General features: G+C 35.6%; 7 protein-coding genes across 8 annotated transcripts in view; 5 read left to right on the top strand and 2 right to left on the bottom strand.

The window, feature by feature from the left end:
* Positions 3,309-6,540, top strand: LOC105159942. Its single transcript, XM_011077176.2, has 7 exons — positions 3,309-3,821; positions 4,452-4,693; positions 4,804-4,926; positions 5,103-5,219; positions 5,299-5,484; positions 5,719-5,860; positions 6,205-6,540. The coding sequence occupies exons 1-7, from the start codon at positions 3,410-3,412 to the stop codon at positions 6,369-6,371; spliced, it is 1,389 nt and encodes a 462-aa protein (XP_011075478.1). The 5' UTR covers positions 3,309-3,409; the 3' UTR covers positions 6,372-6,540.
* LOC105159933 (kirola-like) lies at positions 8,500-9,494 on the top strand. Its single transcript, XM_011077165.2, has 2 exons — positions 8,500-8,848; positions 8,924-9,494. Exons 1-2 carry the CDS (start codon positions 8,515-8,517, stop codon positions 9,202-9,204), a joined length of 615 nt encoding a protein of 204 aa, XP_011075467.2. The 5' UTR covers positions 8,500-8,514; the 3' UTR covers positions 9,205-9,494.
* LOC105159925 (protein C2-DOMAIN ABA-RELATED 7) lies at positions 11,766-13,564 on the bottom strand. Its single transcript, XM_011077153.2, has 4 exons — positions 13,227-13,564; positions 13,045-13,140; positions 12,669-12,936; positions 11,766-12,165 (listed from the first exon to the last, which is right to left on the bottom strand). Exons 1-4 carry the CDS (start codon positions 13,332-13,334, stop codon positions 12,038-12,040), a joined length of 600 nt encoding a protein of 199 aa, XP_011075455.1. The 5' UTR covers positions 13,335-13,564; the 3' UTR covers positions 11,766-12,037.
* Positions 14,875-16,236, bottom strand: LOC105159914 (NAD(P)H-quinone oxidoreductase subunit L, chloroplastic). Its single transcript, XM_011077141.2, has 4 exons — positions 15,796-16,236; positions 15,585-15,692; positions 15,401-15,495; positions 14,875-15,171 (listed from the first exon to the last, which is right to left on the bottom strand). Exons 1-4 carry the CDS (start codon positions 16,042-16,044, stop codon positions 15,024-15,026), a joined length of 600 nt encoding a protein of 199 aa, XP_011075443.1. The 5' UTR covers positions 16,045-16,236; the 3' UTR covers positions 14,875-15,023.
* On the top strand, positions 17,087-24,145 carry LOC105159907. 2 transcript variants are annotated; one of them, XM_020692348.1, is made up of 10 exons: positions 17,087-17,172; positions 18,190-18,256; positions 18,501-18,851; positions 18,947-19,162; positions 19,381-20,030; positions 20,841-20,943; positions 21,038-21,091; positions 21,177-21,280; positions 22,327-22,535; positions 23,247-24,145. In XM_020692348.1, exons 1-10 carry the CDS (start codon positions 17,123-17,125, stop codon positions 23,882-23,884), a joined length of 2,442 nt encoding a protein of 813 aa, XP_020548007.1. In that variant the 5' UTR covers positions 17,087-17,122; the 3' UTR covers positions 23,885-24,145. The 2 variants fall into 2 exon arrangements, with proteins under 2 accessions (XP_020548007.1, XP_011075431.1); XM_011077129.2 differs by having other exon boundaries at positions 22,309-22,535.
* Positions 24,247-25,751, top strand: LOC105159891 (probable NAD(P)H dehydrogenase subunit CRR3, chloroplastic). The gene is made up of 3 exons (XM_011077107.2): positions 24,247-24,626; positions 24,812-24,951; positions 25,361-25,751. The coding sequence occupies exons 1-3, from the start codon at positions 24,379-24,381 to the stop codon at positions 25,483-25,485; spliced, it is 513 nt and encodes a 170-aa protein (XP_011075409.1). The 5' UTR covers positions 24,247-24,378; the 3' UTR covers positions 25,486-25,751.
* Positions 26,019-26,358, top strand: part of LOC105159900 (putative clathrin assembly protein At2g01600) — a 4,946-nt gene continuing 4,606 nt past the window's right edge. Inside the window, exon 1 of the mRNA XM_011077116.2 lies at positions 26,019-26,358. This exon is cut by the window's right edge and continues 3 nt beyond it. Within this exon, the coding sequence (XP_011075418.2) occupies positions 26,274-26,358 (85 nt within the window). The 5' untranslated portion in view covers positions 26,019-26,273.

Here is a 26,358-nt window from a genome sequence, read left to right as displayed (position 1 = left end):
ACTTTTCCAATAACTTTAAACTATTCAGAATAATTTTCTTTTTTTGTTCAATTTACTAATTATATTACTACTAAACTAATCAGTAGTTTATATTTATAACAATAAATTAGAATTTCATACTATATTTTGGTATATTTATAATATAGTATACATTATACAATCTATTTTATTACTTATAAATTTATGTAAAAAATTGGTGATCCCATTATTTAATCTAATAATAATAATAATAATAACAATAATATAGTGTGCATTATATAATTTATTTTATTACTTATAAATTTATGTAAAAAATTGGCGATTTCCATAATTTATAATAATAATAATAATAATAATAATAAACAAGAAAACAAAAAGTTCAAAAAAAAAAAAAACAATTTGAGCTCTAGTTTGAGCTCGAGCTCGACATATAGGAGTTGAGCTCGAGCTCGAGCTCGAATTGGTGAGCTCTTCTAGCTCAAGCTTGAAATTACAGAAGCGAGCTCAAGCTCAAGCTCGACTTGTTGTCACCGTTAGTTTCGTGTAGTCAAAGCATTTTTTAGGATTGGAGATTGCTAGATCAGCCAGCGGCCTTGCCATTACGCAGACAAAATACATCAAATACATTGTTGCTAACACAGGCTTAAGCAATGCCAAGGCCACCACAACCCCTTCTTAATAGCGGTTAACCTGTTAACCGCTTCTTGCAGTTCTGTAAATACTGAAGCTCCAGTTCTTGAGCTGATATAATTTTCTCTCAAGCTTTATGAAATTCTTGCTTCCCCAATGGCTTTCCTCTCAACCCAAAATTATTTTTGTTTCTTTGCACTCAACCACTGAACCTGAGACCAAGCTGACCAACACCGGTTCGAGACCTCATTGACCAAAATACCTACCAGTGGAGGCAAGAAATTCTCGTGGACTTGTTCCTAGATTCAATCATCAAAAGAAATAAAAAAAAAAATCCAAAATATTCCAGAATGTACGAAACCCCCCCGTCCATTTGCCTCTCCAGGTCAAGGAAGTTCTCTGCCAAATTGCGATTTTGTGCAATCCAGCTCTCCAAATCCTCCCCAAACTAGGAGGATGAACTCTTAGGAAAAAGAATCTGGTCGCTTAACCTCCATAATAGATTGAAGTTGTTTATCTGACATATTCTTTTTGACATGTTGCCTACTAAAGGTAAATTGATACAATATTTCCCCATCTCCAACCCTGAATGTTTTTTTCTGTGATTGGCAGGAGGAGAATGCTGACCATCTTTTCCTATGTTGCCCCTTGTTCAGAGCGAATCTGGTTACTCTCTAAATGGTAAGTGAAACTACACCTGTTGTTCCACTTGTCACTTAGAGAGTGGTTTTTGAAAATCTCAAGTCCTAGCTCCAGAATATCAAACACGAATTCATCACTGCAGGGGCCATCACCCTCGAGCTCATTTGGAAGATACGAAATGACAAGATGCATGGGAAAGACCCACAACCACTGGAGAAAGTTGTTGCCTGTATCCTCAAGAACTCAACTGAATATTGGAACGCTCATGAATCCGGTCTTGTTAAAACTAAACTCCACCCCGACGGGTTGGATCAAGGTTAACACAGATGTCGCACTCAAGGAGGGAAAATGTTTTGCTAGCGTCATTAATTGTTCGAGACCATTACTCAATTTTGACTTGTGCAGAGACAAATGAAATTTTTGTAAACGATGCATCACTTGCTCAACTTTGTGTAATCCGAATTGCAGTAGAAATACTCCACAGAACTAATGCAGATTAGGTCATTTTTTAGTCAGATTCTCTTGAAGCCGTCCAATGGATCTCCAGAAACAGTGAGAATGCAGATTATGCAGCAAAAATTGAATTATTAAAGAATTTTAGGACCTTAGGCCCAACTGGATCTTTAGGAAAATCCTGAGACACTGTAATAGCATGGCACATAGGCTGGCTAAATGGGCTCATGTTGTAAATTGGGACAGCCTAGTACCCCCCTCCCCAAACTTCCCCATGTATATTTTTTGTGACAAGGGCCCAAACGTCCTTGATGCTATTGTTACTGCTCAATGGAATTTCTACAATATAAAAAAAAAAGAAAATCATAAATTTATCGCTTTCCTAATAGTCAATTTTTAATAAAAAGAAAAAGGACATGAGATCACAAGAGTTTGACAAAAAAAAGGATCCATACCATACGTGTCCAAAACAGACGTGGCTTCTCCTAACTGGTTCTCTTTTCCTAATTGTTACTACCGTACCCTTACCACTGCACACAATTCCCTAAACTTACAAAATTAGCCTCACAATTTAGGAATTCTCCAAACTCAACTCCATGTTTTTCAAGATTTTAAGAACACCCACCCACTAACATATGTTATAGACACTTAACGGAGGACAAGTCACTTGCACTTAGTGGGCTATAAAAATAAAATATATATTGTCATTTCTCTCCTTCTCCAAAATCGTTTTTCCAAACTCTTCAAATTCCATCCTAATTTGCTGATAATAGTATCAATATTCAAAGATTGAAAATATAAAAATTTAAAGTTGTTTGATGTGTGGCACTGCAGTCTTAGAGTTGTATCAACAATACCAACTCCAACCTAATTTGCTGATAATAGTATCGATATTCAAAGATTGACACAATATGAAAATCCAAGGTTGTTTGATGTGTGGCACTGCAGTCTTAGAGTTGTATCAGCAATACCAACTCCAACCTAATTCGCTGATAATAGTATCGATATTCAAATATTGACACAATATGAAAATTCAAGGTTGTTTGATGTGTGGCACTGCAGTCTTAGAGTTGTATCAGCAATATCAACTCCAACATAATTTGCTGATAATAGTATTGATATTCAAATATTGACACAATATGAACATCCAAAGTTGTTTGACGTGTGGCACTGCAGTCTAGAGTTGTATCAACAATACCAACTCCAACTATGGTATGTATATTTCTTTTATTTATTTTTTTGGTTAAAATAATGAAATTTATGCTTAAATAATAATAATAATAATAATATATTGTTATTACTAAACACATGAAATATTTTGTCATTTGTGAATTAACTTTATTGTTTTTTTCTTATTTTCTTTATCTTTGCCTAATGATTGTGAACAAGAGCAAAAAATGCAATATAAGTAAAAAAATGGTTAATGACAGGATTGACAGCCGCCATTAAGTATTTAATGTTTGTTAGTGGTGGGTTGTTTTTTTGCTATGTTTGGAATCAATTTTGTAATTTTTAATGAAATATGAGGATGAATTTTAAATTTTAAAATATAAGGTCAAATTTAAAATAATACTAAAATGTGGGATTATTTTGCAATTTTGTCTCACCATTCATATGGGAAGAGAGATCTTACAGTTTGAGAGAGAGAGCTCCTCAGACTCGGGCTCAGGCTCAGGTTCAGGCTCACCTCCACCAACCAACACCAATGGGAATGGTTGCACCATTCCCATGGCGATGGCACTTCAACTACGCCACCACCACCACTACTTCTCTCCGCTCCTCCATTTTCCCATCACTCTCTTACCGGAAACCCCCTCCTGTTATCCCCTCTTCTAATTTCCACTCTTCTTCTTCTTCTTCTTCTTCTTTTTTGTGTGGTTGTGCTGTTAATAATGGCAGAAACAGATTGGGAAAAGAATCACTCCAAATAATTAAGGTCCACACTGATTCTGAAAATAATGAAACGACTAATTCTTCAACAGTCGGCGGTGCATTAAATGGTAAAGTATTGAGTTTCAAGTCGTTGTTTGGAAAGCGGGCATCTTGGCGAAGAATACTACTTGCGTCGCGGAAAGTAAGGAGCCTCCTTTTGCTAAATGTCATCACGATTATTTATGGTAGGAATTTGAAGTTTGTGATTTTCTTGTTGGTTTTGATTTCTATTGTTTTTACTCATTCCATTTTTCTTGCTCTTTCAGCACTAATCTTCATTGTGTAATTCAGCCATTAATTTCTAAATTAATTCCCTTTTTTCTTTCAGTAGACATTTTATTTTAGCTGTGGAATTGGTGTTCATTAAATAAAGTTAAAGATGAAACAAAGAAATCTTCTTATCGATGAAAATCATCCTCGACGTTGAACAGATAGAACATTGACCCCGCAGCTAAGTAATAGATGAAAGTTCAACTCAAAGACATGAGTTTTATTCTTTATGTGAGCTGGGGAATGTCTATGCACATTTTTTAGAGCTGAAAAAGTGAAATGTTTTCTACAAATTTATTAGATTACCTGAAAACTTGTGGAAAGGAAAGATTTGCCATCTAAGAAGTAGAAAAACTATTTGTTGACATCCAAAAAGGATATGGCAGAATCTCAACATCAACTGTGCTATAATTATAAAAGGATGCAATTAGCTCAAGACCACGATGTGTAAATGGTATCAAGTAAAACAATGTCTCAGTTGAAACTTCTGGTAATGGTATTAAAAGTTTGATTGACTTACGATATATATGCCCATTTTGCTGCAGCCAGTAACATTCCAGTTGTCAAGGAAGTTGAAGCTATTATTGATCCTGAGGCCTTCACTGTTGTGCGATTTGCTGTGGCTGCCATTCCATTTATCCCCTTTATTATCCAGGCTAGAGATGATGTTCATACTCGTAATGCAGGGGTAGAGTTGGGATTTTGGGTCAGCTTAGGATACATCCTGCAAGCCCTTGGGCTTCTCACATCTGATGCTGGACGGGCATCATTTATTACCATGTTTACTGTAAGAACAACTCCTAAATTTTGTATGGATCTATGAACTGTCACTGTTGCTGATAAGACATTTTTGTTCTAGATTGTGATTTAATTCTTCTAACTTAGGATAATGTTCAGGTAATTGTTGTCCCCTTGATTGATGGCATGCTAGGATCTGCTATACCTGCTCGTACCTGGTTTGGCGCTCTCATGTCTATAGTAGGAGTTGCGATGCTGGAGTCCAGCGGATCGCCTCCATCTGTTAGTGTCTTGTTGTTATTCCTATAGAATTCTAGAATAGGTTGTTCTTCACATGGCTTCGATTTAAAATGATCTGAAGCTATTATTTCCTTGAACTTATCTGTAACTACTCTTTTATCTACAATCCAAATGCATTTACCAAAAGATTTCACCTATTTTGTTATGGATGTTTACAGATTGGAGACTTGCTAAACTTTTTAAGTGCAGTTTCTTTTGGGATCCATATGCTTAGAACTGAACATATTTCAAGAAGTACAAAAAGAGAAAATTTCTTACCACTCCTTGGATATGAGGTAAAGTCGTAACTCGGTGATTTTGCCTACAGATTACTCTTTATAGTTGTAATGCAAGTCCAATTATTGAATTGTGTAGGTATGTGTTGTTGCCCTTCTATCAGCTGTTTGGTACTCTGTTGAAGGCTTGTTTAGTGGTGGTATCCAAGAATCAAACCCATTTTCTTGGACGTGGCCAACAGTTCTGGATTGCATTTCAACATTTCCTTGGATACCAGCACTTTATACTGGGATTTTCTCAACTAGCCTTTGCTTATCTGTAGAGGTATGAAGTTCTGCTCTTGCCAACAGGTCTTATTCAACGTACATAAAGTTTTCTTAATTTAAATTTCTAGTAGAAATGGAAAAAGGCTTATTAAACACCTTCAATTGTTACCGGTTTCTTTTGTCAGATAATATACACGGTATAGATATGGTTAACTTTGCTACCCAGTTGTCGATTCAATAATTAGAGATTGAAGTCTTTGTTATCTAAGTTTGATCTAGAATTACTATGCAGATGGCTGCAATGCGTGATGTTTCGGCCACAGAAACTGCAATAATCTACGGGTTAGAACCAGTATGGGGTGCTGGATTCGCTTGGTTTTTACTTGGTGAGAGATGGGGTGTCAGAGGATGGATTGGAGCTGCTCTTGTGCTTGGTAGAAAACCTTTGTCATCTTTAATGAGTTTAATATCCGATATACTATTAAGTACCAACTACCAATTATTGAATCTGAAAATGTGCAACTCTTGTGGAGGTTAATTCTGAACTTAAGGAGTCTTGCTTTCAGAACTACATCTTGTTTGACAATTTCAAATCCTTAAAGGTTCTGCTTCTGTAATATAATTTAAACACACAAATCTATTCTACTAATAAGTTGTCTAGTGAAGTGGAATCAAGAAGTTGTACTGGGGACTGAACGTTTTGCATTTGTTATTTTACTTGTTGATAATTCTCTTCCAGAAAATACTAATAAGTTTGTGTCCCCAATCTCTCGTGTAGGTGGAAGTTTAACAGTGCAGATAATGGGAGCAAGATCAGAGTCTTCATCAAGAGAATGCAATCCTGAAAGCAACAAGTTTGTTATTTCAGATAACCGGAATGGTTTCTCCACGTCTCCAGTTGTTGTTAACAATAGAAAAGAATCATCTGACTTGATAAAGAAGTGAATGTTATCGGTCTGAGTCTAACCATATATAGAGCCATCAGAATCCTCTGACCTTTCTTTCTTTACATCAACTGATGTATATTTTGAAGAAATATTGGAGTATCTTGTGTGCAGGAAAGGAACAGCACTCTTCTTATAATCACAAGTGAACAAATTTATTCTTAACTCAACTGTTCTGCTTTAGGTCTCGGGCCTCTGGCTCCTTTCAATTGAATCTTGGCCAGCATACACAGGTACAAAATTCACGATTCATTAAAATTTGATATTAAAATGGCCAAAACTATCACTGTTAATGGGTCGGATCTTATTATTATTATTCTGATGGATCTCGAGAGGAGGTTTAATGATTAAATGTTGATTGCAATAATTTGTCTTCCACGAGATTCTCAATAATAATTATATAAATTGACGTTCACCATTACCAATGTGATATGTCGGTTCATAATTTGATGTTCATATTAATGTATGTTTCATCATTTCAAGAAAGACATAATAGACGTCAATCTCACCGGCTCTGCCTACTCAATCTTGTCAGATGTCTCTACCATTGTGGGCAGCAACATAATTGATCCATTGGTCAGAAGTACGACTTTCCTATATCAGCTTTTTGCTGGAACTGAGATATTATTGATACCGAAATTTTTTGGCAAAAAGAATTGTACAATTTTAGAATAAACTTTTCAAAAGTTGTGGTTGAAATTTATACATTTGACTTTAGACATAGAAAAATATTTATGTGTATATATATATAATATGAGTAATAATTTTAAAGATATGTTCTGATTTCTCACCAAATAAATAATGAAATTATACTTATTATTCTAATACAAGTAGTAATTTTGAAGATATGTTTGGATCTCTCACCAAATAAAAAATAAAATTATACTTATCATCATGTAACAGAATTTATTATTTAAAGATAATAATAATGGGGCCATTTCTTTTCCGATGAGCATAGTAGCATGGACAAAAAAAAAGGTCTTGGGATCCTCTATTCCCCTATCATATTTCATCTTCTATTGCATCAAGAAATCGATTGATAAGAGACCCGGGCAATGAAGAGCAAATGCTAATACAATATATGGGCAAGAGAGAGAAAATTAATAATCCTTGCTTCCACACACTACAGGGTATTATATTAGAGACTGAATTTGACGTTATTTTAACCAATTTAATTTAGTAATTAATAGACTAACTGTACTTGCTCAATATCTAAAATTAACTTGTCTAGCATACTTGAGTATAGAGTATCGATAATGTAATGAAAAAGTATTAATAATAAATGGTTCAATTTTTTACTATTATTCTTAAAACTAGTAGTGAAACTTTTGTGATATAAGAATTACTATTTTAAAGTAGAGCGTATTTATCATCAAAATAAAATTTTTAACTTAATTAAAATTCTTATTTTAAACTATATTATATATGATGAAGAGCTTTTACTTAAAAGAAAAAAGTACTTGCGATTAAGTGTAGTAAATAAATTCGTATAGGACCAAAAATGTTAACTCTTTTAAATTACAGAACTAAAAATACCAATGTCTCTTAAATTACATGATTAAAATTACAATTTAATTGGGTCATGTGTAATTTTCTAGCCAAAGGATGATAGTTGATTTCATTATTATGTAAGTTAAATTATAGTATACAAATTTGTGATATTATAATACCTACTATATTTAGTTCTTCTTCCAATACAGGCAAAAGGAAAAGATTATATATTTTTGTTAACAACTTTTATAATTTATTCTTTTTAAAATACTTAAATTTATATATTTCAAATCACATATGTACATATATTTAATTTTTTTTTCTAATTTCATTATACTGAATACTACGTATTAAAATTGATTAAAATACATAATTTAATATTTTTATATATATATATATTTTATTATTCATACGCTACATGGAGTGTAATGCAGCGTTAGTAGATATAAAATATTATTTTAGTGAAGATGGGTCGCAAATGAAAAGAGAAGAAATAATTCGTCGGCATGGCATCAATTATTGATGAAAGAGGAGATGAAATATGATATGAGAATAGAGGATCCCAAGCCACATAAAACATTTAAATAATCCAAAATAATTTCATGGCATTATTTTCATAAAATATTGGGTGTGTGGTTGAAGAGAGGAGAGTGATGGAAATTGTAATCATATATGCATCTTCAGATCTTGTACTATATAAAGAGGTCAAGTGTGAAGCCATTTTCTTGCCTCATCAGAGATACATCACATTAGTTGATCACAATATCCAATATCCAATATCCAATATCCAATATCCATCCATGGGGCTAAGTGGGAAGCTGGTGTCTCAAATAGACATCAAATGCGATGGAGACGTTTTCCATGAGATCTTCAGAGAGAGACCACACCACATCTCCGGCATGACCCCTCATAACATTCAAAACTGCGATTTGCATGAAGGCCAATGGGGAACTGTCGGCTCTGTCATTTATTGGAACTACACCCATGGTACGTACCTAGCTACTTGTATTTCATTCATTTTATATATATATATATACATGCATGATGAATGAATACGTACAGATGGTAAGGAGAAGGTTGCGAAAGAGATAATTGAAGCTATAGATGAGGAGAAGAAGTCGGTGACATTCAAAGTGATAGAAGGAGATCTTATGGAGCTGTACAAGACTTTCAAATTGACCGTTCATGTGGACACCAATGGGGACGACAACCTCGTCACTTGGACCCTAGAGTACGAGAAACTGAGCGAGGATGTTCCTGACCCCCACACACTCATGGAGTTCTGCCTCAATGTTACCAAAGACATTGAGAAACACCATGTCCCTCACCTTCATAATCAGTAATTACATTTACAAATATTTTCGTCACGTCCGAGAGCTGCCCGACTGCAACTATATATTTCCTTCTTATTATTAGTGCAAGTACTGGTCATCCACATGCAGATCTAGACAGCTCTTTCAGAAATAAGTATGCTATTGCTGTATGTTTGTTGTTGTCTGGTCAAGTGGGTGATGGTGTGTGAATAAACCAGAGTGGTCGTGTCTCGTGTGTTGACAATTTCTTTCTTGCTTCGGTATGAGGTATTTGTATAATAACGACTTATATATATATATGGGATTGATGATTAATTACACCCAACTCTTAATTTGTTTTCCTTTGCAGTAGCGAGTTAAGTAATGATCACTAATCAACCACGCCAATTAATTAAAAATGTGAGTGAGTGAGTAGCTATTGATGACTGCTGCTTTCTATATATTTTAATTAGAGGAATATATGATCTTGGCTTCTTGTTTCTGGGCATTAAATTCAAACCGTTCGAGTTTTACCTGCTTGCGTAATTAATATTGGGATAACTACACTCTCCCTCTATCAAATTTAATGTAATTATATATAAACTTTTTATAGTGCTTTTTTAGCTCGCTTTGTTAGTTCTTGTGTGTTATATAGACTTTGGTGTATCCCTTAGCCTGTCGAGGGAGACAGCCACTCATTGAGCACTGTTATACTGTACGATTGTACTGTTTATTTAATAAAGGGCAAAAGACAATTTTCGTCCCACAGCTATAGGCCATTTTTGTTTTAGTCCCGTAAGTATCTAGGGTTTCAATTTGGTCCCGTAAAACTGAAAAATTCGCAATTTCAGTCCAAATTTCGCCGGAAAATTTTGTGGGTCGCCGGAAAAAGTCACATGCGATGCATGTGACTTTTAAAATTGGGGGCTCGATCTTGATTGGTTGGAGAAGCTGATGTGGCGCATATGTGGCGCATACATGGAAATTAAAAAAAAAAACGACGAAAATCGAGTTCGCGACCGTCGGCAAAGGCGGAGGATGGCTTTCGTCAAATCTTTGCACAGAGGTGACCAAAATCGATGGGACTGGTCTCAAAAGATTCGCCAGAACGAGAGGCGTTCAACGATGGTATTCCGAGCAGGTGGTTCGTTCAGACGAAGGAGAATACGCCGGCGGAAGGTGCAGTCGCGGCGGACGACGACCGAGATCTTCAAAACGATGGATCTTTGCACCTAGTTGATGAAAATGGATGAGACTAGTCCCATTAAAACCGCAGTGAGGAGACGAATCCAATGGTACCAATCCGCGATCGTGGGTCGTCCTGTCACCGGAGAATCGACAGGAATTGTCCGCGGCGGTCAATTTCAAAGCCCAATCGCTGTCGTGGTGGGATCTCAAAATTGGTTGAGGGGTTTTGTTCTCCTTGATATGGGGAATCGAATGGTATATGTGGTGGCTAGAAATTCCAAGTAACGGCGGCGGAATTGAAGAGAGAAGGTGGCGGCGACTGGCGGGCGATTTTTAATCCACCACATCAGCTTCTCCAGCCAATCAGGATCGAGCCCCCAATTTTAAAAGTCACATGCATCGCATGTGACTTTTTCCGGCGACCCACAAAATTTTCCGGCGAAATTTGGACTGAAATTGCGAATTTTTTAGTTTTACGGGATCAAACCCTAGATACTTACGGGACTAAAACGAAAATGACCTATAGTTGTGAGACGAAAATTGTCTTTTGCCCTTTAATAAAAATTACATTTACCTAACTCATTATAGTTTAAAAAATTATATTTAACACCTCTAAAATTTGCTTTTATTTAATAAATAAGCTTATTCGTTAGTCAAAATTTATCGAACTTGTTGATATTAACAAGAAAATAAAAAAATAATTATATTTACACCCCCTCGTCTATTGCATTTTTACACAAATTACCCTTGTCTTTTCAAAAATTATAAAATTCACCCTTGGCAGCCTTTACAATTTCAAAATTTAATAATTAAATTATTCAATTAATATATTAATAAAATTAATTACTAAATTAAGATTTCAAATTAAAAAATTATCACACTTTTATAATTATTTCAAATTACTGAATTATCACAGAAGTTTTGCATAAAAGAACTTAATATTTTGTAAGAAAAAAAATATTTTATATCGTTCATTCACAACACAAAAATTGATTATGAACAATAATACGACCTAAGAACCTACCATTCATATCTTTCATTACATAAAGGAACGCTGTTGGCTAACTATTACCTTACTAAATAAACAACATAATTAGGAACACATCCTCAATATTTAATTTATCAATAGAATTAAAAACTAAAAAAAAATCAATTTCTAACCATAATGTATATTGACTACTATGACATAATAAATTATATTGTGTTGCCACTAATCAAACAATAATTACAGATTTAATAGTCCAATAACAAATATTATTGACAAAGAAAGTGCCAGTCATTCAAAAATCGAATTATTTGTAATAAAACATAGAGAATGAAAGTAGAAATTACAATTCCAGAATAAAAAAAAAAAAGAAAGAAAGAAAAAGAAGTATTGGCTAAACATATCAAAGAAAGAATACATCAGAAAAGAGAAAATATTATTGCTGAAATGAGACACATGGAATTTGATGTCTTAAAGCTGAAAATATGTCTTGTATTTATACAATATAAGTTGCCTAATAAAGCTAGAGAAGAAGGAAAAGTTTTGAATCAAAATCTACTACTACTACAACTACTACTACGTAATACATAAAAGATGAAAACATCATAATTTAGATAAAACATATAAGTATAAAAGGAAGTAAAAAGGAAGCAAAGATGTCCAGAAAATTGATCCAACTCGTCGGCATTGATCAGGAATGTGTATGCTGCACTAGTCGTGTCCACGTCTAATTCTGTTGACAAATCTGTCATGCCATGTTTTCTTCTTAAAAACTGCCTTCCATTTTGCGTCTTTTGGCTCTATTTTCATATCCATTGCTTCCTCATAATCTTCTAAGTCTGAAATCATAATTATCACATAAATTATGAGAATTTATAGGATGCATGTATAAAAGGGGTTGAATTAATTTACAATTAATATGTACCAAAATTTATAACAACAGATTATCAGTCTCTCACATATAGTAAATTAATGCCTCGGCCAGGTGGCCATTTGATACAATTGAAATAACTGCCTCTTCTCCTGACTAATTGCCACACAAAGCTATACAAGGGATTATATATATAACAAAGAGTGAAAAAAAAGGGTTTTTACAGAATAGCACTTTATGTCAACAATAACTGGGTAGAATGTAGATCTGGGTGATGAAACAGCAAACTGGTGCTTGGAGCTGGACTCTATATATATATATATATACACTTGATGATATATATAATTACAATTAGATAAGAATGATATATAGAGAGAATCATAATTAAGGAAAATATATATAGTAATTTAATAATATTGGTAGGTAATAATGTTATAAATAATAATAATAATAATAATTATATGAGGAGACCTTCCATCCATTCAACTTGAACCTCAACTTGGCCACATTCAACATTGTTGAGTCTGAGAATCATGTCTTGTGTCATTTTGCCTTGGTTCCATATAACACAGCTCTCATCAGCAAGGCAGTTGTGCCTGTCCGGCACAATCCTATCTACTCGAGTCCCATCTGGCAGATCTTCCAATTCCATTCTCACACATTCTATTAAAGGTTTTATGTCTATTACAGCAGTTCCCATGTTGTCATCATCCGTGAACGTGTCTTTGTCAAACACTTGCTGCATCCGTCCATCCATCCATCCATGCATCGTCATCAAATTGTAATTAAACCATGAAATCAATTTAACAAAAACATAGGAGAACATACATATAAATTACGTTTATACCAGAATGATGGGAACATTTAGATCCTTAATATAAATGGTGAGCTCCTCATTCCAAATAGGATTGCAGTTTCCCTTCACCACTTTAGTTTTCACCTTCTGCACCACCAAACATGCACGCACGTATCTTCCAATAATGAATATCTTTAAGGATGTATAAATATGAATGAGTCAAACTAATTTACCTGAGTACCGCAGGAGACAACACAATAAGGATCACTGCTGACGGTGTCGCGCACAGCAAGACCAATGCCTCTACGAATTCGAATCTTCACAAGACCCAAAACATCCATTTTCCTTCTTCTTCTTCTTCTTCTTCTTCTTCTTCTTCTTCTTCTTCTTCTTCTTCTTCCTCTTCTTGAGCTAGCAATTAACGTTGATTTGAATATTATTATTATTAATGGAGAATGGGTATACGTACGTACGTAAATGTAGAGAAATGGGCTCCTCAACCTCAGGACAACAGATATTTAAGGAGAGCTATATATAGGGCGATGGACATATATCCCACAATTACCTTACCTACGCCCACCACCCATATACTATACCTATACGCCCATAAGCCCCATATATACCTACATATATATATGTATAAATATATATATATATATATATATATATATATTTATGTATTAATTCCACGTTTCTACTTGATTTTATCATATCCCACCGTACGTGTGACAAAATTAATTATACATAAATGACCGCATTTCCTTAAATTGTGGCCCAACCCTTCAAATCTTTTACATACATGCATGAGTTTGTTTTCTTCATCATATTAATTAATTCTTATTTAGTATTTTCTTAGTTATTATAAGTTATTCAAGTGTTCATCTTCACCCCCAATATATTATATATATACATTATTGGAGATCTAGAGAGCAATCAGCAATCTGAACCACACATATCATTTGTACAAGGATGACAAATATTATCTCAATTGGCATTAACATTTTGACCAAAAAAAAATTTAAATCTAATGTTTGGTCCGATGATCAATATTAAATGAACTTTTAAGATAAGTGATATTTTCATAAGTGAAAATGAATGAGTTTAACCGGAGAAGAAGCATAGCTTAAAAATATACAAGCTAAGCTTGATCATAGGCAGCACGCGGTCTATTTCATTTATATCAGATATGTATTGTGAAGGTTAATTTTACACATTTATTAAACAAAGAAAACCAATCTAATTAAGCTATATATAAAAAAACCCACAAGCCCATAATTGAGACTTCCCCAGCTTGCTACTATTATATATATTTATCTCCATTTCCGGCTCCTTGCATATATAGCATACATGAAATTTCGGACTCCAACCGATCCAATTCTCTCCCATGGAAGCAAAGCTGCAATAGTTTCTTATTTATTGTTAATGTGCTTAGCTTTAAATCCATGGTGGCTTAGCTGTTGAGCTGCTATATTTGGTTGTGCTTCCTGATGGAAACTGAGGTAGTGTTGTGTGATCATATGTGTGTATGGGACAGTCTTATATCTTGGTGGCATTTCTTGTAAATCAATTGCATGTGTTTGGCTATCTTCTGCTCTCTTTCCCACTGCCCCCTGTATATATATATAGGAGTTGGGTTTTGGCCTTTGGTGCTGGAGACTTGGTAGGTAGAGTCCCGACTTCCAAGCTGATCTGCGCAGTATGTTTTTTGCCGTTGCTGAATGCTGACTGGTTCTAATGACCTCTGTTTAAGAGGAATTGAAGTTGTATTCCTTGGTGAAATAGCTTCATTTGATAAACAATACTGGGAGAAACTAGTCAATTGCTAACTCTAGCTAGCTGGCGCTAGAAACAAAGATAGGATACGAGTCTTGGAGAAAAGTGTGTTTCCAGTACTGTTATATAATTATCAGTTCTAATATCATCTTTCATCCAAACTAATTAACACTGGAATGGAGCTGAAGTAGAAATGGTTATTAGATGGATTCGTGTAGACCGTTTTGAATTGCTTACACTTGCAAAACGTCCTATTCCTATTCATAGTCTTCAGGTTGAGCCCAGGGGTACTTCAAGAATCCACCTTTAATCTGAGAAGGATCTTGTGGCGTGGACCAAGGATACTTCATGGAGGGATCTCTGGGGAACTTCCTGAAGTTGAGAAATGGTGCCCAAAGCAACACCCTGCCCACATATATACTACGTGTTTAAAGAAATAGAAAACCTGACTTGAGGTAATCCAACCTCATTCAAACAGTCCATAAAAACTGATTAATACCAACATATATAGATAGCATTTGGAGTTTCGGATGAATCAAACCTTACCATTATTAGTTGCTACTACGTGTAGTATTTGTTGCAAATAGGTTGAGTAACAAATGAGTTGTTGGGGAAGCTGTAAAGTGGCACTTACCCTGGATAGAAGATGAAAACAAACATGAACTGCACATACATTTCCAATAGGTTCCTCTTGTACCATCTGGTCCTAAGCCAGTTCATGATGATGGGCTGCAGCAAAACAGAGTTGAGAATTGCATTAACCCAAACCCGCCCAACATTAATACATACAAGTTAATTACGACACAGTTTTCACTCACTGGAAACACAATGAAGTACAAGAAAGCTGAAATTCCGGATTGAATCAAAATCCATATCAAATCTTCTCCTTCATTTACACCTGTCACAGCAAAAGCAGGCTGTGCAACCTGTTCACATCACGTGTATAGTCAATTCTCAAAGAGGTTAAAGCTCAAAAACATGGAAGCGCAAAGAATTAATGGTGCAGCTGGATAGGATGATTCTACGTACAGTGGCCAAAACGCCTCCAACTTGAACTGCCAAACTAACAATTTTAGCTCTGGGGTCTTGGATTTTGTTTGTAATGGATGCGTGTGGCTGTGATTGAAAAGAAGTTGAGACCTGTTTTCTCGAGGAGGAGGAGGAGACATACTGATTCTGATTCTGTTCACAAGAAATGGAGAGAAGACGATTCTTGCATTTGCATTGGAAGGGAGGGGACAGAGAAGGCAAAGCCTTGAGGATGTGGAAGCTGCTCATTTTACTGACCCAACTGCCAAAATTTCCTTATCTTTCTCGGTCACAGATGGTACACAGGACAACAAGGCATGACGCAGAGTTGTTCTGGTTCCTAGTCCTAGTTTCTACCACAATCACTGGTTTTGCAACTGTTTCATTCCATTTCAGCACAGGCAGAAATCAAAAAATAAATTGTTGCAAAGAGAAAATAAAGATACGGCCCAGAAACCCGGATAAGATTTCTCCATCCCACCTCTTATTTTTCCTTTTTTTCTTATCTTTTCATAATTTTGAAAATTAAATTTTCTACTATTCATCTGCTAATTTCTGGATGTAATAATTAATGGTTGACCACTGCATTATTTCTTTTAAAAAAAGAAACTTTCTTATAATTTCAAAGAAATAAATTAATTATTAAAGTAGCAAATAATGTAAATATGGTCTTTAAAAAGATACTGTAAATGTGATAAACAGTTCTTTAAAGAAATTCTTTTTAGTTAAAGTCAAATCATAAACGAATTATCCTATGGTTCTGGAAATTTCGAAAGATCAATTTTTATATTAAATAATAATAAAGAATACTCGTGTCAACAATTTCTTTCATAATTTATTAATAATTATTTTATGTACTATGAGTGAGCTCTCTCTCGCTTTTTTCTTTTTCATGGGCATATATAGTTATTATTCATTCATATATCTTTTTGTAAATTCTCCCCGCCCTAATATCCTGATGCTACAAGAACAGGGCAAGAGGTATAACTCTAGAAACAAACCTTTGTTTTATTCCCACAAAAAAAAAAAAAAAGAAAGGAAAATGAAAAACAAACATATCTTCTCTTAGGGAAAAACCCATTTCATGACTCACCGTCCTGCTTAAACCCTCGTTTCTGTTACTCTTGAATCAGTTTTTGGTAAGATTAACAACATGTCCGTGGCCATCCCAAACCATTTCAAATTCAAACCCCCAAATTTCATGAAACCCTCTTTACATAATCATACGTCTGCCTATATTTTTTCAGTTAAAAATTTAAGAAAAATACCATGTACCCAGCAACTTCATTCTGCTCTAAGTTCCCTGTGCCGACAAGGGCTTGCAGTCATGAAGGTCAAGGTGAAATTTTTGCTGCCAAAGAACAATCTTCAGCTTCTGTAAGCACTCTACTCGTTATAATTCCGTTTGGGTTTTTCTCATTTTGGTTTTCACTTCTATATATGTTTTTGATGGTTCCGTATATGCATGTCACTTAGGCCACTTTTATTATGTTGGCAATTTTCATGTTTGGAATTATGATCATTAAAATGTTCTGGGGAAGTATATGTTTTTTAAAGTCATGCTGCCATGAGGAATGCATGATATATCTTCTTACCAAATTTATCGGGGACTATAAAACTTCAAATTTGTTCAGATGAATTTCTTTGCAGGTCAAGTAATATGGCTTGTTGCTACTTTTTATTATGGGTTGTTCTTTTTTTTTTTTTTTTCCTCCCTTAAATTTTAAGTTAAAATTATTTTACCTTTGTCTTAAGGTCTTCAGCTTTAAGCCTTATGGAATTTGGGTTGTCTATGTGATTGCTCAATAATACTTGAACTACGGCCAACAGTTTGTAATATAGCACACTTGAAGTGCTTAATAATGTATGTTTGTGTTCGGGTAATGATCTGTGTCTATCTCTCATCCATGGTTAAGCTTGTTAGAATCAATCGAATTTAGCAGATGCATCCAAAATTATTTATTGTGTGGTTTTTGTTCTACAAGTTATGTAATTGAATAGCTTTTCAACATTCTAATGTCATATCAGAACCCTACTATTAGTATAATTTGTTGCATAATAGGGATTATAAACTCCTGAACATTGTCAGTTTGCATATGTGGTGTATTTTCTATCAGCAACAAAACATTTGAATCTGCTAGAAGGTTTCCTCGTGCACTCTGTGCATTTATCTTATATACATTTATCCCTCTCTTCTCGACATTGGATTTTTTAGGATTCTAGCAATTATGTGTACCTTTAAGTCATTGATAAGTATCAATCCTGAAATATTTTAAAACAATTTATACCGTAATTCTTTTGTGACTTTTGTCCAAACCTTATACGCAAGTAGCATCAAGCATGCCTATGACACATATTGGGGAGATAATGATCTCTTATTGTACTTCCATTTAGTTCTTCCAAAGTCCAGATGCCACTGTGTTCCTATGATCATATACCGGGGTATGACATTTTCAGTGAGGTTAGACTCTGCTAACTGTCCTCCGTATTTCCTTTTTAAATAAACTGATTGTTGAACAGCTATAGCACTTTCTTTAGAAAATTGAAACTGGTACAGCTAACCCCTTGTATTTACCCAAAACCGTTTTGTAGTTGGTTGGGTTCCTCGCTGTTAAGAGTCGAGTTTTTTGTAATATTTGGGAAAAGAAGTATGATATTCTTTTGGCTACCTTATAATGATAGACTAATTCTCCCATCAATTTCAGGATGTTGAGACATTGAGGGACGAATCATCTATTTCAAATGATGGTTCCATCGCATTGTTTATTCGCATGCTTGGGGTAGACAATGATCCTCAGGACAGAGAACAGGCTGTTGTCGCTCTCTGGAAGTACTCACTTGGTGGAAAGCACTGCATTGATAGCATCATGAAGTATCGTGGAACTGTCAATCTCATTGTGAACCTTTTAAAATCAGAATCGGATTCTGCATGTGAAGCAGCTGCTGGACTTCTGAGGGTGATATCATCAATTAATCTGTACAGAAACTTAGTAGCTGACAGTGGTGCAATAGAAGAGATGACCAGCCTGTTGACACGTTCTTCCTTGTCTTCTGATGTAAATAAAAACTTAACATACTACCATGTTTTGGTACTTAGCTGTTTTGTTTCTTGGGTTCATGACTTAGGGAAAGCTTGAATGAATTTCTGCAGGTGAAGGAGCAGAGCATATGTACTCTGTGGAACTTGTCTGTAGATGAGAAGCTCCGTGTGAGAATCACTAGCTCTGATATCCTTCCTCTACTTGTCAAGTTCTTGGAGGATGAAGATATCAAAGTTAAGGAGGCTGCTGGAGGAGTTTTGTCTAATTTAACGTTGAGCCAGTCAAGTCATAAACTAATGGTTGAAGCTGGAGTTATTCCGAAATTGGTGAGGCTCACTTTGCTTCTCTGGAATCACCATGATTAATGTATCTTTCATTTAATGCATGATTTTACTGCCATAACAGATTATGAGGTGTATAAGTGGCCAGGCAGCTGTTTCATGCATATCCTTTTTCCTCAAGGATTGTATTATAGCAAAATGCTGGTCATGCCTAATCATGTTCCTGATCCAATGAGAATTTAATCACTACAAACACAATGCAGGCGAATCTCTTGAACGCTAATGAGGAGGACTCTAAAGTCATTAGGAAGATAGCAAGAAATGCATTATTGGAACTTGCTAAAGATGAGTATAATAGAATACTTGTCATGGAGGAAGGTCTGGTTCTGGTGCCCTTGGTCGGTGCAGCAGCCTATAAGTCTTTTAGACCAGCTTTGTACTCATGGCCTTCTTTGCCTGATGGTACAAAGATTGAACAGAGCTCAAAAGGGCCTTCCAGATATGGTGCAGCTGAACTGCTACTTGGATTGAATGTTGAAGACAAGAATGTGGAATTAGAGGAGGCAAAGATGAATGCAGTAGTTGGACGCACACAGCAACAGTTTCTTGCTCGTATGGGGGCAATTGAAATTGAAGATGATACTAAATCTAATGGTGAATGGTCTTCCGGTCAGAGGGTGACGCTTTTGCCATGGATGGACGCTGTTGCACGTTTGGTTTTAATTCTCGGACTTGAAGAAGAATCAGCTATTGCCAAAGCTGCAGCATCAATTGCTGATGCATCCATCAATGAACATATGCGTACCTCGTTTAAGGAGGCTGGTGCCATCAAGCATCTTGTTCAGTTTATTGATCATCCTAGTGACGCTGTTAGATTGGCCGTGATTCGAGCTTTGGACAGGCTGTCCATCAGGTAATATGTACAGATTAATATGTGAGATAAGCAGTAATTTTAGGGAATTTTGTATGGAAATAGGAACATGAAGAATCTTAGAGACAAATGGAAAACTTATAAGATTTTGTGGAACTTATTGTCTGGTCGGTAGGGTTTCCTTTGTCTTGGTGGATAGACAATGACCTTCCATTCTTCTTGGTGTTCTCATGCTATTTCTTTCAGTGCCTAGCTGTTCACTTCTGATAGATTTCTTAGAATGGAGAAAGTGGCCTGAGAAAGAAGACCAAATCCAATGGAAGGGATTGGGGTTTTTGTGGTGCTGACCTTTTCTTAGTTTTCAGTTGCATATATACCCGTCTAGAATGATACATGACCACATCCATATACACCTATGCAGGCATACCCATAAAAACATTTGTATATTAGTGAAGTAGTCTATATGAGTTCTCTGGTATGCATCCCTGAAAATCAGTGTAGATTTGTGCATGATTGTTGAAATTGTGTTACACTTCTGTGTGCTGATGTGGGTGAGGATGTCTGAGTATGTTTCTGTTTCTTCACATTAACTAATTTGCTTAAACATTTTATCTTTTCATGCATCAAAGTACATGTAACTATAGTTTGTTTTTGTTTATAGTCCTAGTATCTTCATATAATCTACTATCCTTTCATTTCTGGCCTATTCGTCAAGGTACGATTTGTTATCTGTCCATGTTTTAATGAAGGGTTATCACAAATCAAGTTCTTGGATGATTTTTGTATACTGTTGTTGGACTTTATCCAGTGTGAATTGATTATATTAAATCTCTGGAGTTGTTTGCAATCCAGCAATAATGTCTGTCGGACAATTGAAGCAGAAAATATTTTGCACCCTCTCACAAATTTGCTGAAGCAGTCAAAGTCAGAGATCTCTCATAGCTTGACAGCAATGGTAGTATTTGAATATATTTCCCTCAAGTGCTGTTACTTACAAGTTTCCAATTTGTACACTGAAGTTAGAAAAAGAAAATTATGTTGATCTGCAGATACTGAACATTCTTACTCGGATTTTAGACCCTAACAAAGAAATGAAATCAAAGGTACATGGGTTTTATCACCAATATTAAAAGCTTTCAGCTGATTCCTCTTATATGCAACAGTTTGTCTGATATTTCTGTGTTTCAGTTTTATGATGGAACGGTAAATGGGTCAAATAAAGGATGGGATGTGGTGAGGCATCCAGCATCAGCTCATGGGAATGACATGATCCCCTCAGAACTAGCCTCCAGGTTCTTTCTTGTTTGAGCTCATATTAGAATGCAATAGGCACTTCAGTAAGATTTTCATGTCATTCTGTGTGTTTTAAATAAGTAATGCATCTGTTATAAATATGAAAAAATCGTATTATAATTTCCTGTAGATGGCATTAAGATATGATTTGGCGGTGGAGGATCTCTTAAATGGAATTCTTTTGTCATATCAATGTGTCATGTATTTCTTACCATGTATAAGGGTTGGCAGAATTACTTGATTTCCACAGTTGATGTTCACTGGTTGTATTGGATATAATTGGCCCGTCGAAATATGAGCCTTCTGCAACTGGTCTTTCTATTCTTTGGCCGAGCAAACTTGTAATATGTAGCTTAAGAAATCATTAAACTATTGTCCATATTCCACTTCTTTGTTTTGTTGTGTTAGGTTTCGTTGGAACTGATTATGAGAACTAGAAAAATATTTGTAACTCCCTTCTATATTGATTTTATTCATCAGTTTGAAAGAAGCCCTCCAAATGATATTTTATCCAATTTCTTCACATTTGAAGTTTTAGCAATAGATTCATCTGTATTTTCTTTAGACAGACGACTAATCCACATGCTATTTGTTTTCTTTATGGACAATACAAACACTGAGTATATATTCTGTCTTTTGGCCCCTCCACTCCACCTTCTTTCCAAAAAAAAAGAAATAGTGTACTTTGTCTTCATTGTCTGGGCTTGCTGATGCAAATATGGGATGTTTGTTTGGCATTGTATACGGAGCTTGTTAAACTTACTGCCAGAGAATGTCTCTTTTCTGTCTTGTGCACTTATTTGAGCTGGTTTCTGGCATTTATGGCTTAAGATTGTTAATGAGAAAGTAAAGTACCATTTTTTCTGGCGCTGGTCATCACAAGTTATTAATATGCTTATGAATTAATTGTAATTCAACGTGCTAGCAACATCAGGATCTTGTGAAAGTCTTTGAGCAATTCTGTTTTTCCTTTTGCATAATCTATTTAGAACTCCTCTTTCAATGAAAATGATTGGGAGTCATACAGAAATAACCACTTGGACAGAAGACAAACCATTGCTGGAGGAGACCCTGTTGATTCGACTTTCCTCTCTTGCCTTGTGGATATCTTGAAGACATCAATCCCCGATTTGCAGAGAAAAGCTGCTTCGATCCTAGAGTCCATTGTGGCGATTGAAGCTTGTGTTGAACAGCTTATCTCAGCTGATATTGAATCAGGACTAGAAGCAGTTTTTCGACAGAAATCTTTAATAGGTATGAAAAATAACTTACTGCTACAAAGGCAAGATGTGCTAGAACATGTTTGGAAATAGGAACTTGAACTAAAATACCTTGTCTCTGCCTTACCGGTTTATGTATCATTTTGAGAGACCTAGCAAAGTGCAGGAACTACCTTGAGATTTAACTGATCTTTTCTTTTATTTCATTGTCTAGTAGTGTACATGTGAGAAAATATGACGAAGTTTAACATTTGCCTTTCTTTCGTTTGTTTCATTGTCCATGGGTATACATGTGAGAAAATGTGGAGAAGATTTACATGTACTGTTTCAGCCTGTTTAATTGCTTTATTAGTCCCTTCATTTAGAAACAAACTTTATGTAAGGTGCCTTGCAACATTTTAACAATTCAAGATCTCTACTCATCAGCTAAGAAGTTAAAGTTCGTGTGTAGAGAGGGATTACTAATGGAATGACCATATGTTGGAAGCAGAAATATGACGCGAGGATAATTGCCATGATTTGTTTGATGACTTGTAGAAACTAATACTTGTTGACTATTACAAACTGCTCAAGTAACATACCTAAACCAGATTCCGTTTAAGTTGTTATCATCGTTTAAATGGGTAAATAGTGTCTAAATGCCTCTGCTTTTTAAATACTTAGCAACCTTGATTTATGCATTTCCATCCATCGCTTCTGAGTTTTCATGTATGTAATTCCTAATTTTATTTGAACTGAATAGCAGAGATGGAGTACAGGACTGAGGGTGACAAGCCAGACTTGCAAATTCTGGAATTGGAAGAAGCCGGTCTAGCACTATCCGCAGCATCACGGTTACTTACAAAATTGCTCGATTATGAACAGTTTCGCCTAACTGTGAATTGGCATCAATTTACAAGGTTGCTTCATGCAGTCCTCATATCTAGCATTCCTCTTCAGAACAAAGAGTGGGTTGCTGCTTGCCTTGTTAAACTCGGCAGCCTATCTGGTCAAAATTCAGACTTTGAGAATCCAATTAATATGGAAGTGGCTCTTTATGAAACGATTCCAAGGTTGATAGAACAGATCAAAAGTTCATTTTCCCCTGAAGTCCAGGAAGCCGCTGTTTTAGAGCTGAACAAAATAATATCTGAAGGGATGATAGATTCAACCAGAGCCGTCGCCTCTGAGGGAGGAATTTTTCCATTGGTGAAGCTGATGGAAAATGGCAGTGACCGAGCTGTGGAAGCCAGTTTAGCAATACTCTATAATCTAAGCATGGACAGCGAAAACCATGCAGCAATTATAGCGGCTGGAGCCATTCCAGTGTTGAGGAAACTTGTGCTTTCACAAAGATCGCAATGGATGCGTGCTCTTCGCTTGCTTAGAACGTTACCTACTTGATGGAATAAGATCATAAGTCAAAGAAGTTGGCTGTGAATCTTTTTGGCCATTTTTGGTCTACATGATGTACGAATTCAATGTGAAATTTTGTCATTGGAGGTGGACTGTATCTCTCTACTTTAATTTGATATATTTCAGATGTAGAAAATATTGGCACTGTAGATGGGATAGTTGTCATGAGGAAGGGCGGTTACATTGTAGCAAGTGGAAACTTGTATTAAAAATTTTAGCTATTTATTAGATTTGCAAAATTGGTTCTTTCATCTCTTGCTTTACTATATTAGTTGACTTGGTCTGGACTGGAACCATATATCTGGAGTTGAGCAGGAATAACACCATCACTGGATTTGTAGCCAGGCGTAGATATTTACTCATGGCTGTGGTGTGGGTGTGGCCCTCTTTTTATCTTTATCAGAATTTTAAATACCTTTGAGAAAAAACTAATAAAAAAGGAAGCTTTGTTTGTACTTTCAGTTGTACGTATCAGTAGTATAATGGCTATCCTCAACTGCCACTCCATTGCCAAACCTCAAATTCTGGCTTCTTCTGCTCAACCTAATGAATCTTCTTCACCTTCTCTTTCTCCTCATCCCAATCTCAAGCCACCTATTCGGCTTCAAAAAGCAAATAGCAGAAAACTTCAAGAAAAGGTCTACCAAAAACAGGGGCCGCAGCAGCCTTCTGTTTTGGAAATTGAACGAGCAATTGGTGCTGGCATTTTTCGGGACAGGGACACCAACAGGCAAGCAGAAGCAAAACCCTAATGTTTTTATCTTCTCATTTAAATTCTATGAGAACAAAGAACAAGATTCTCAAGGCAGAATTAAACTCTTCTTCCCTTTTTCTTTGTTTTAGATTACTTATAATGATTTTGGTTTCTTGAAAAAATTGTTGGTTGTGTTGTCTGCGGCTGTCCCCAATTTGCAGTGAAGCAGAAGAGAAGGAGAGTATGTTTGATAATATGCTGAGGAAATCTGTGGGGAAAAGTGAAGGGTCGGTGGAGAAGAAGCTAAGGGAGACTGGGGAATGGCTCATTGAACGAACGGAACGGACTTCTCGTTCTGCTGGTAATCTTCTTTTTAACCTTTCATATGGCTTTCATATGTGTGAATGGGTTTCTGATTTGAAGATCTCCATTTGAATCCAAGTTGATACACACGCCATTTTGGCAAAAGTTTCATTGCATGGGGAGATTGAATTGGTATCTATATGCCTGTAGTAGCTTCCTTCTTGGTTTCAAGTGTTAAGCTGAGGTGGAGTTTTATATCCTTGTTTTTCTGGGATTGATTCAGAAAGCTTTATGCAGATTATTAGCCTTTGTATGTAAGTTTAAGGTGATTCCAATCATTCTTGAAAAGGCAGTGTCTTGATTTTCATTACAATCAGCAAAAGAAAACATGAGGTGCAGTTGAGTTGGTTCTTGTAATTGCATTAGAAACAAAAGTAACTGAGGTGGATTTGATTTGTGGTTTGCAGGAAAGCAAATCCTGATGGGTATGTTTGTATGGATGATACCAGTGTGGATATTTGCATTTACTGTAGCTTCTGGGATGGTACAGCTGCCCTTTGACATACCATTTCTGGAGGATCTCATTTCATGAAGAATAGTGTATATTGCCTTGCATCAAGATGCTGCTGCTTTTGTCTCAATCTTGGTTCTGTTAGCACTAAATGCTCGTCTCCTCCTCCTCCTCCTCCTCCTCCTGCCTCATACTATACAGAACAAGTGGTGTTCTAAATGTGTTTTGACTTTTGATTCTGCACCATGAATGAGAATGTGTTGAAATATGTAAAGCCATCCAAAACAGAATTCTTCCAGAAGTTCAATTCATTGAATTCAAAGTCAAATAAAACTATTAAATGCCAATCATTCAACGCTCATATTCAAAATCAAGATTTTGATTATGCAAAAGAAAAGTAAGTAATAACCAAACCAGATTGTTTGGTATGTAATGAGAGTCTTGCTACTGACAATACATGTACACTTTATTCTTAATGAAGAAAGAATCATCATCTTATGTTTACATGTCGTCACTTGTCATCATCATCCGACCAGAGCCATCGAAAACTCCTAGGAAAATATTTATTTCATTCAATTATTCACACAAGAAAAGAAGCAGAAACAAACACAGCGAGCGAATAGTACTAACCAGAACAGTGTCATACTTCCGCTCATTTCCCATTTCTTTTCATTCATCAGCAACAATCCATTTAATAGTCTTCGTTTCTCTCGAGCAACAGAATAGCAGGAGAGAGAGAGAGACAGAGAGAGAAAAAACAGTCGAAGAAATCATAGGAAAAATCATAAGAAAGGGTAAATCACACAGTGAGACAGACTCCTAATTTTCATAAAAGAAAAGAAGAGAAAACAGAGGCGATCTGCAGGGAAATGGGGACGCTTCAGACATGGAGAAAAGCATACGGTGCTCTTAAAGACCACACTAAAGTCGGCCTTGCCCATGTCAACTCAGATC

This window comes from Sesamum indicum, linkage group LG1, assembly GCF_000512975.1.
Source record: "Sesamum indicum cultivar Zhongzhi No. 13 linkage group LG1, S_indicum_v1.0, whole genome shotgun sequence".
NCBI lineage: Eukaryota > Viridiplantae > Streptophyta > Magnoliopsida > Lamiales > Pedaliaceae > Sesamum > Sesamum indicum.
Note: the sequence above shows the minus strand (reverse complement) of the source record. Positions and strands in the feature narration are given on the sequence as shown.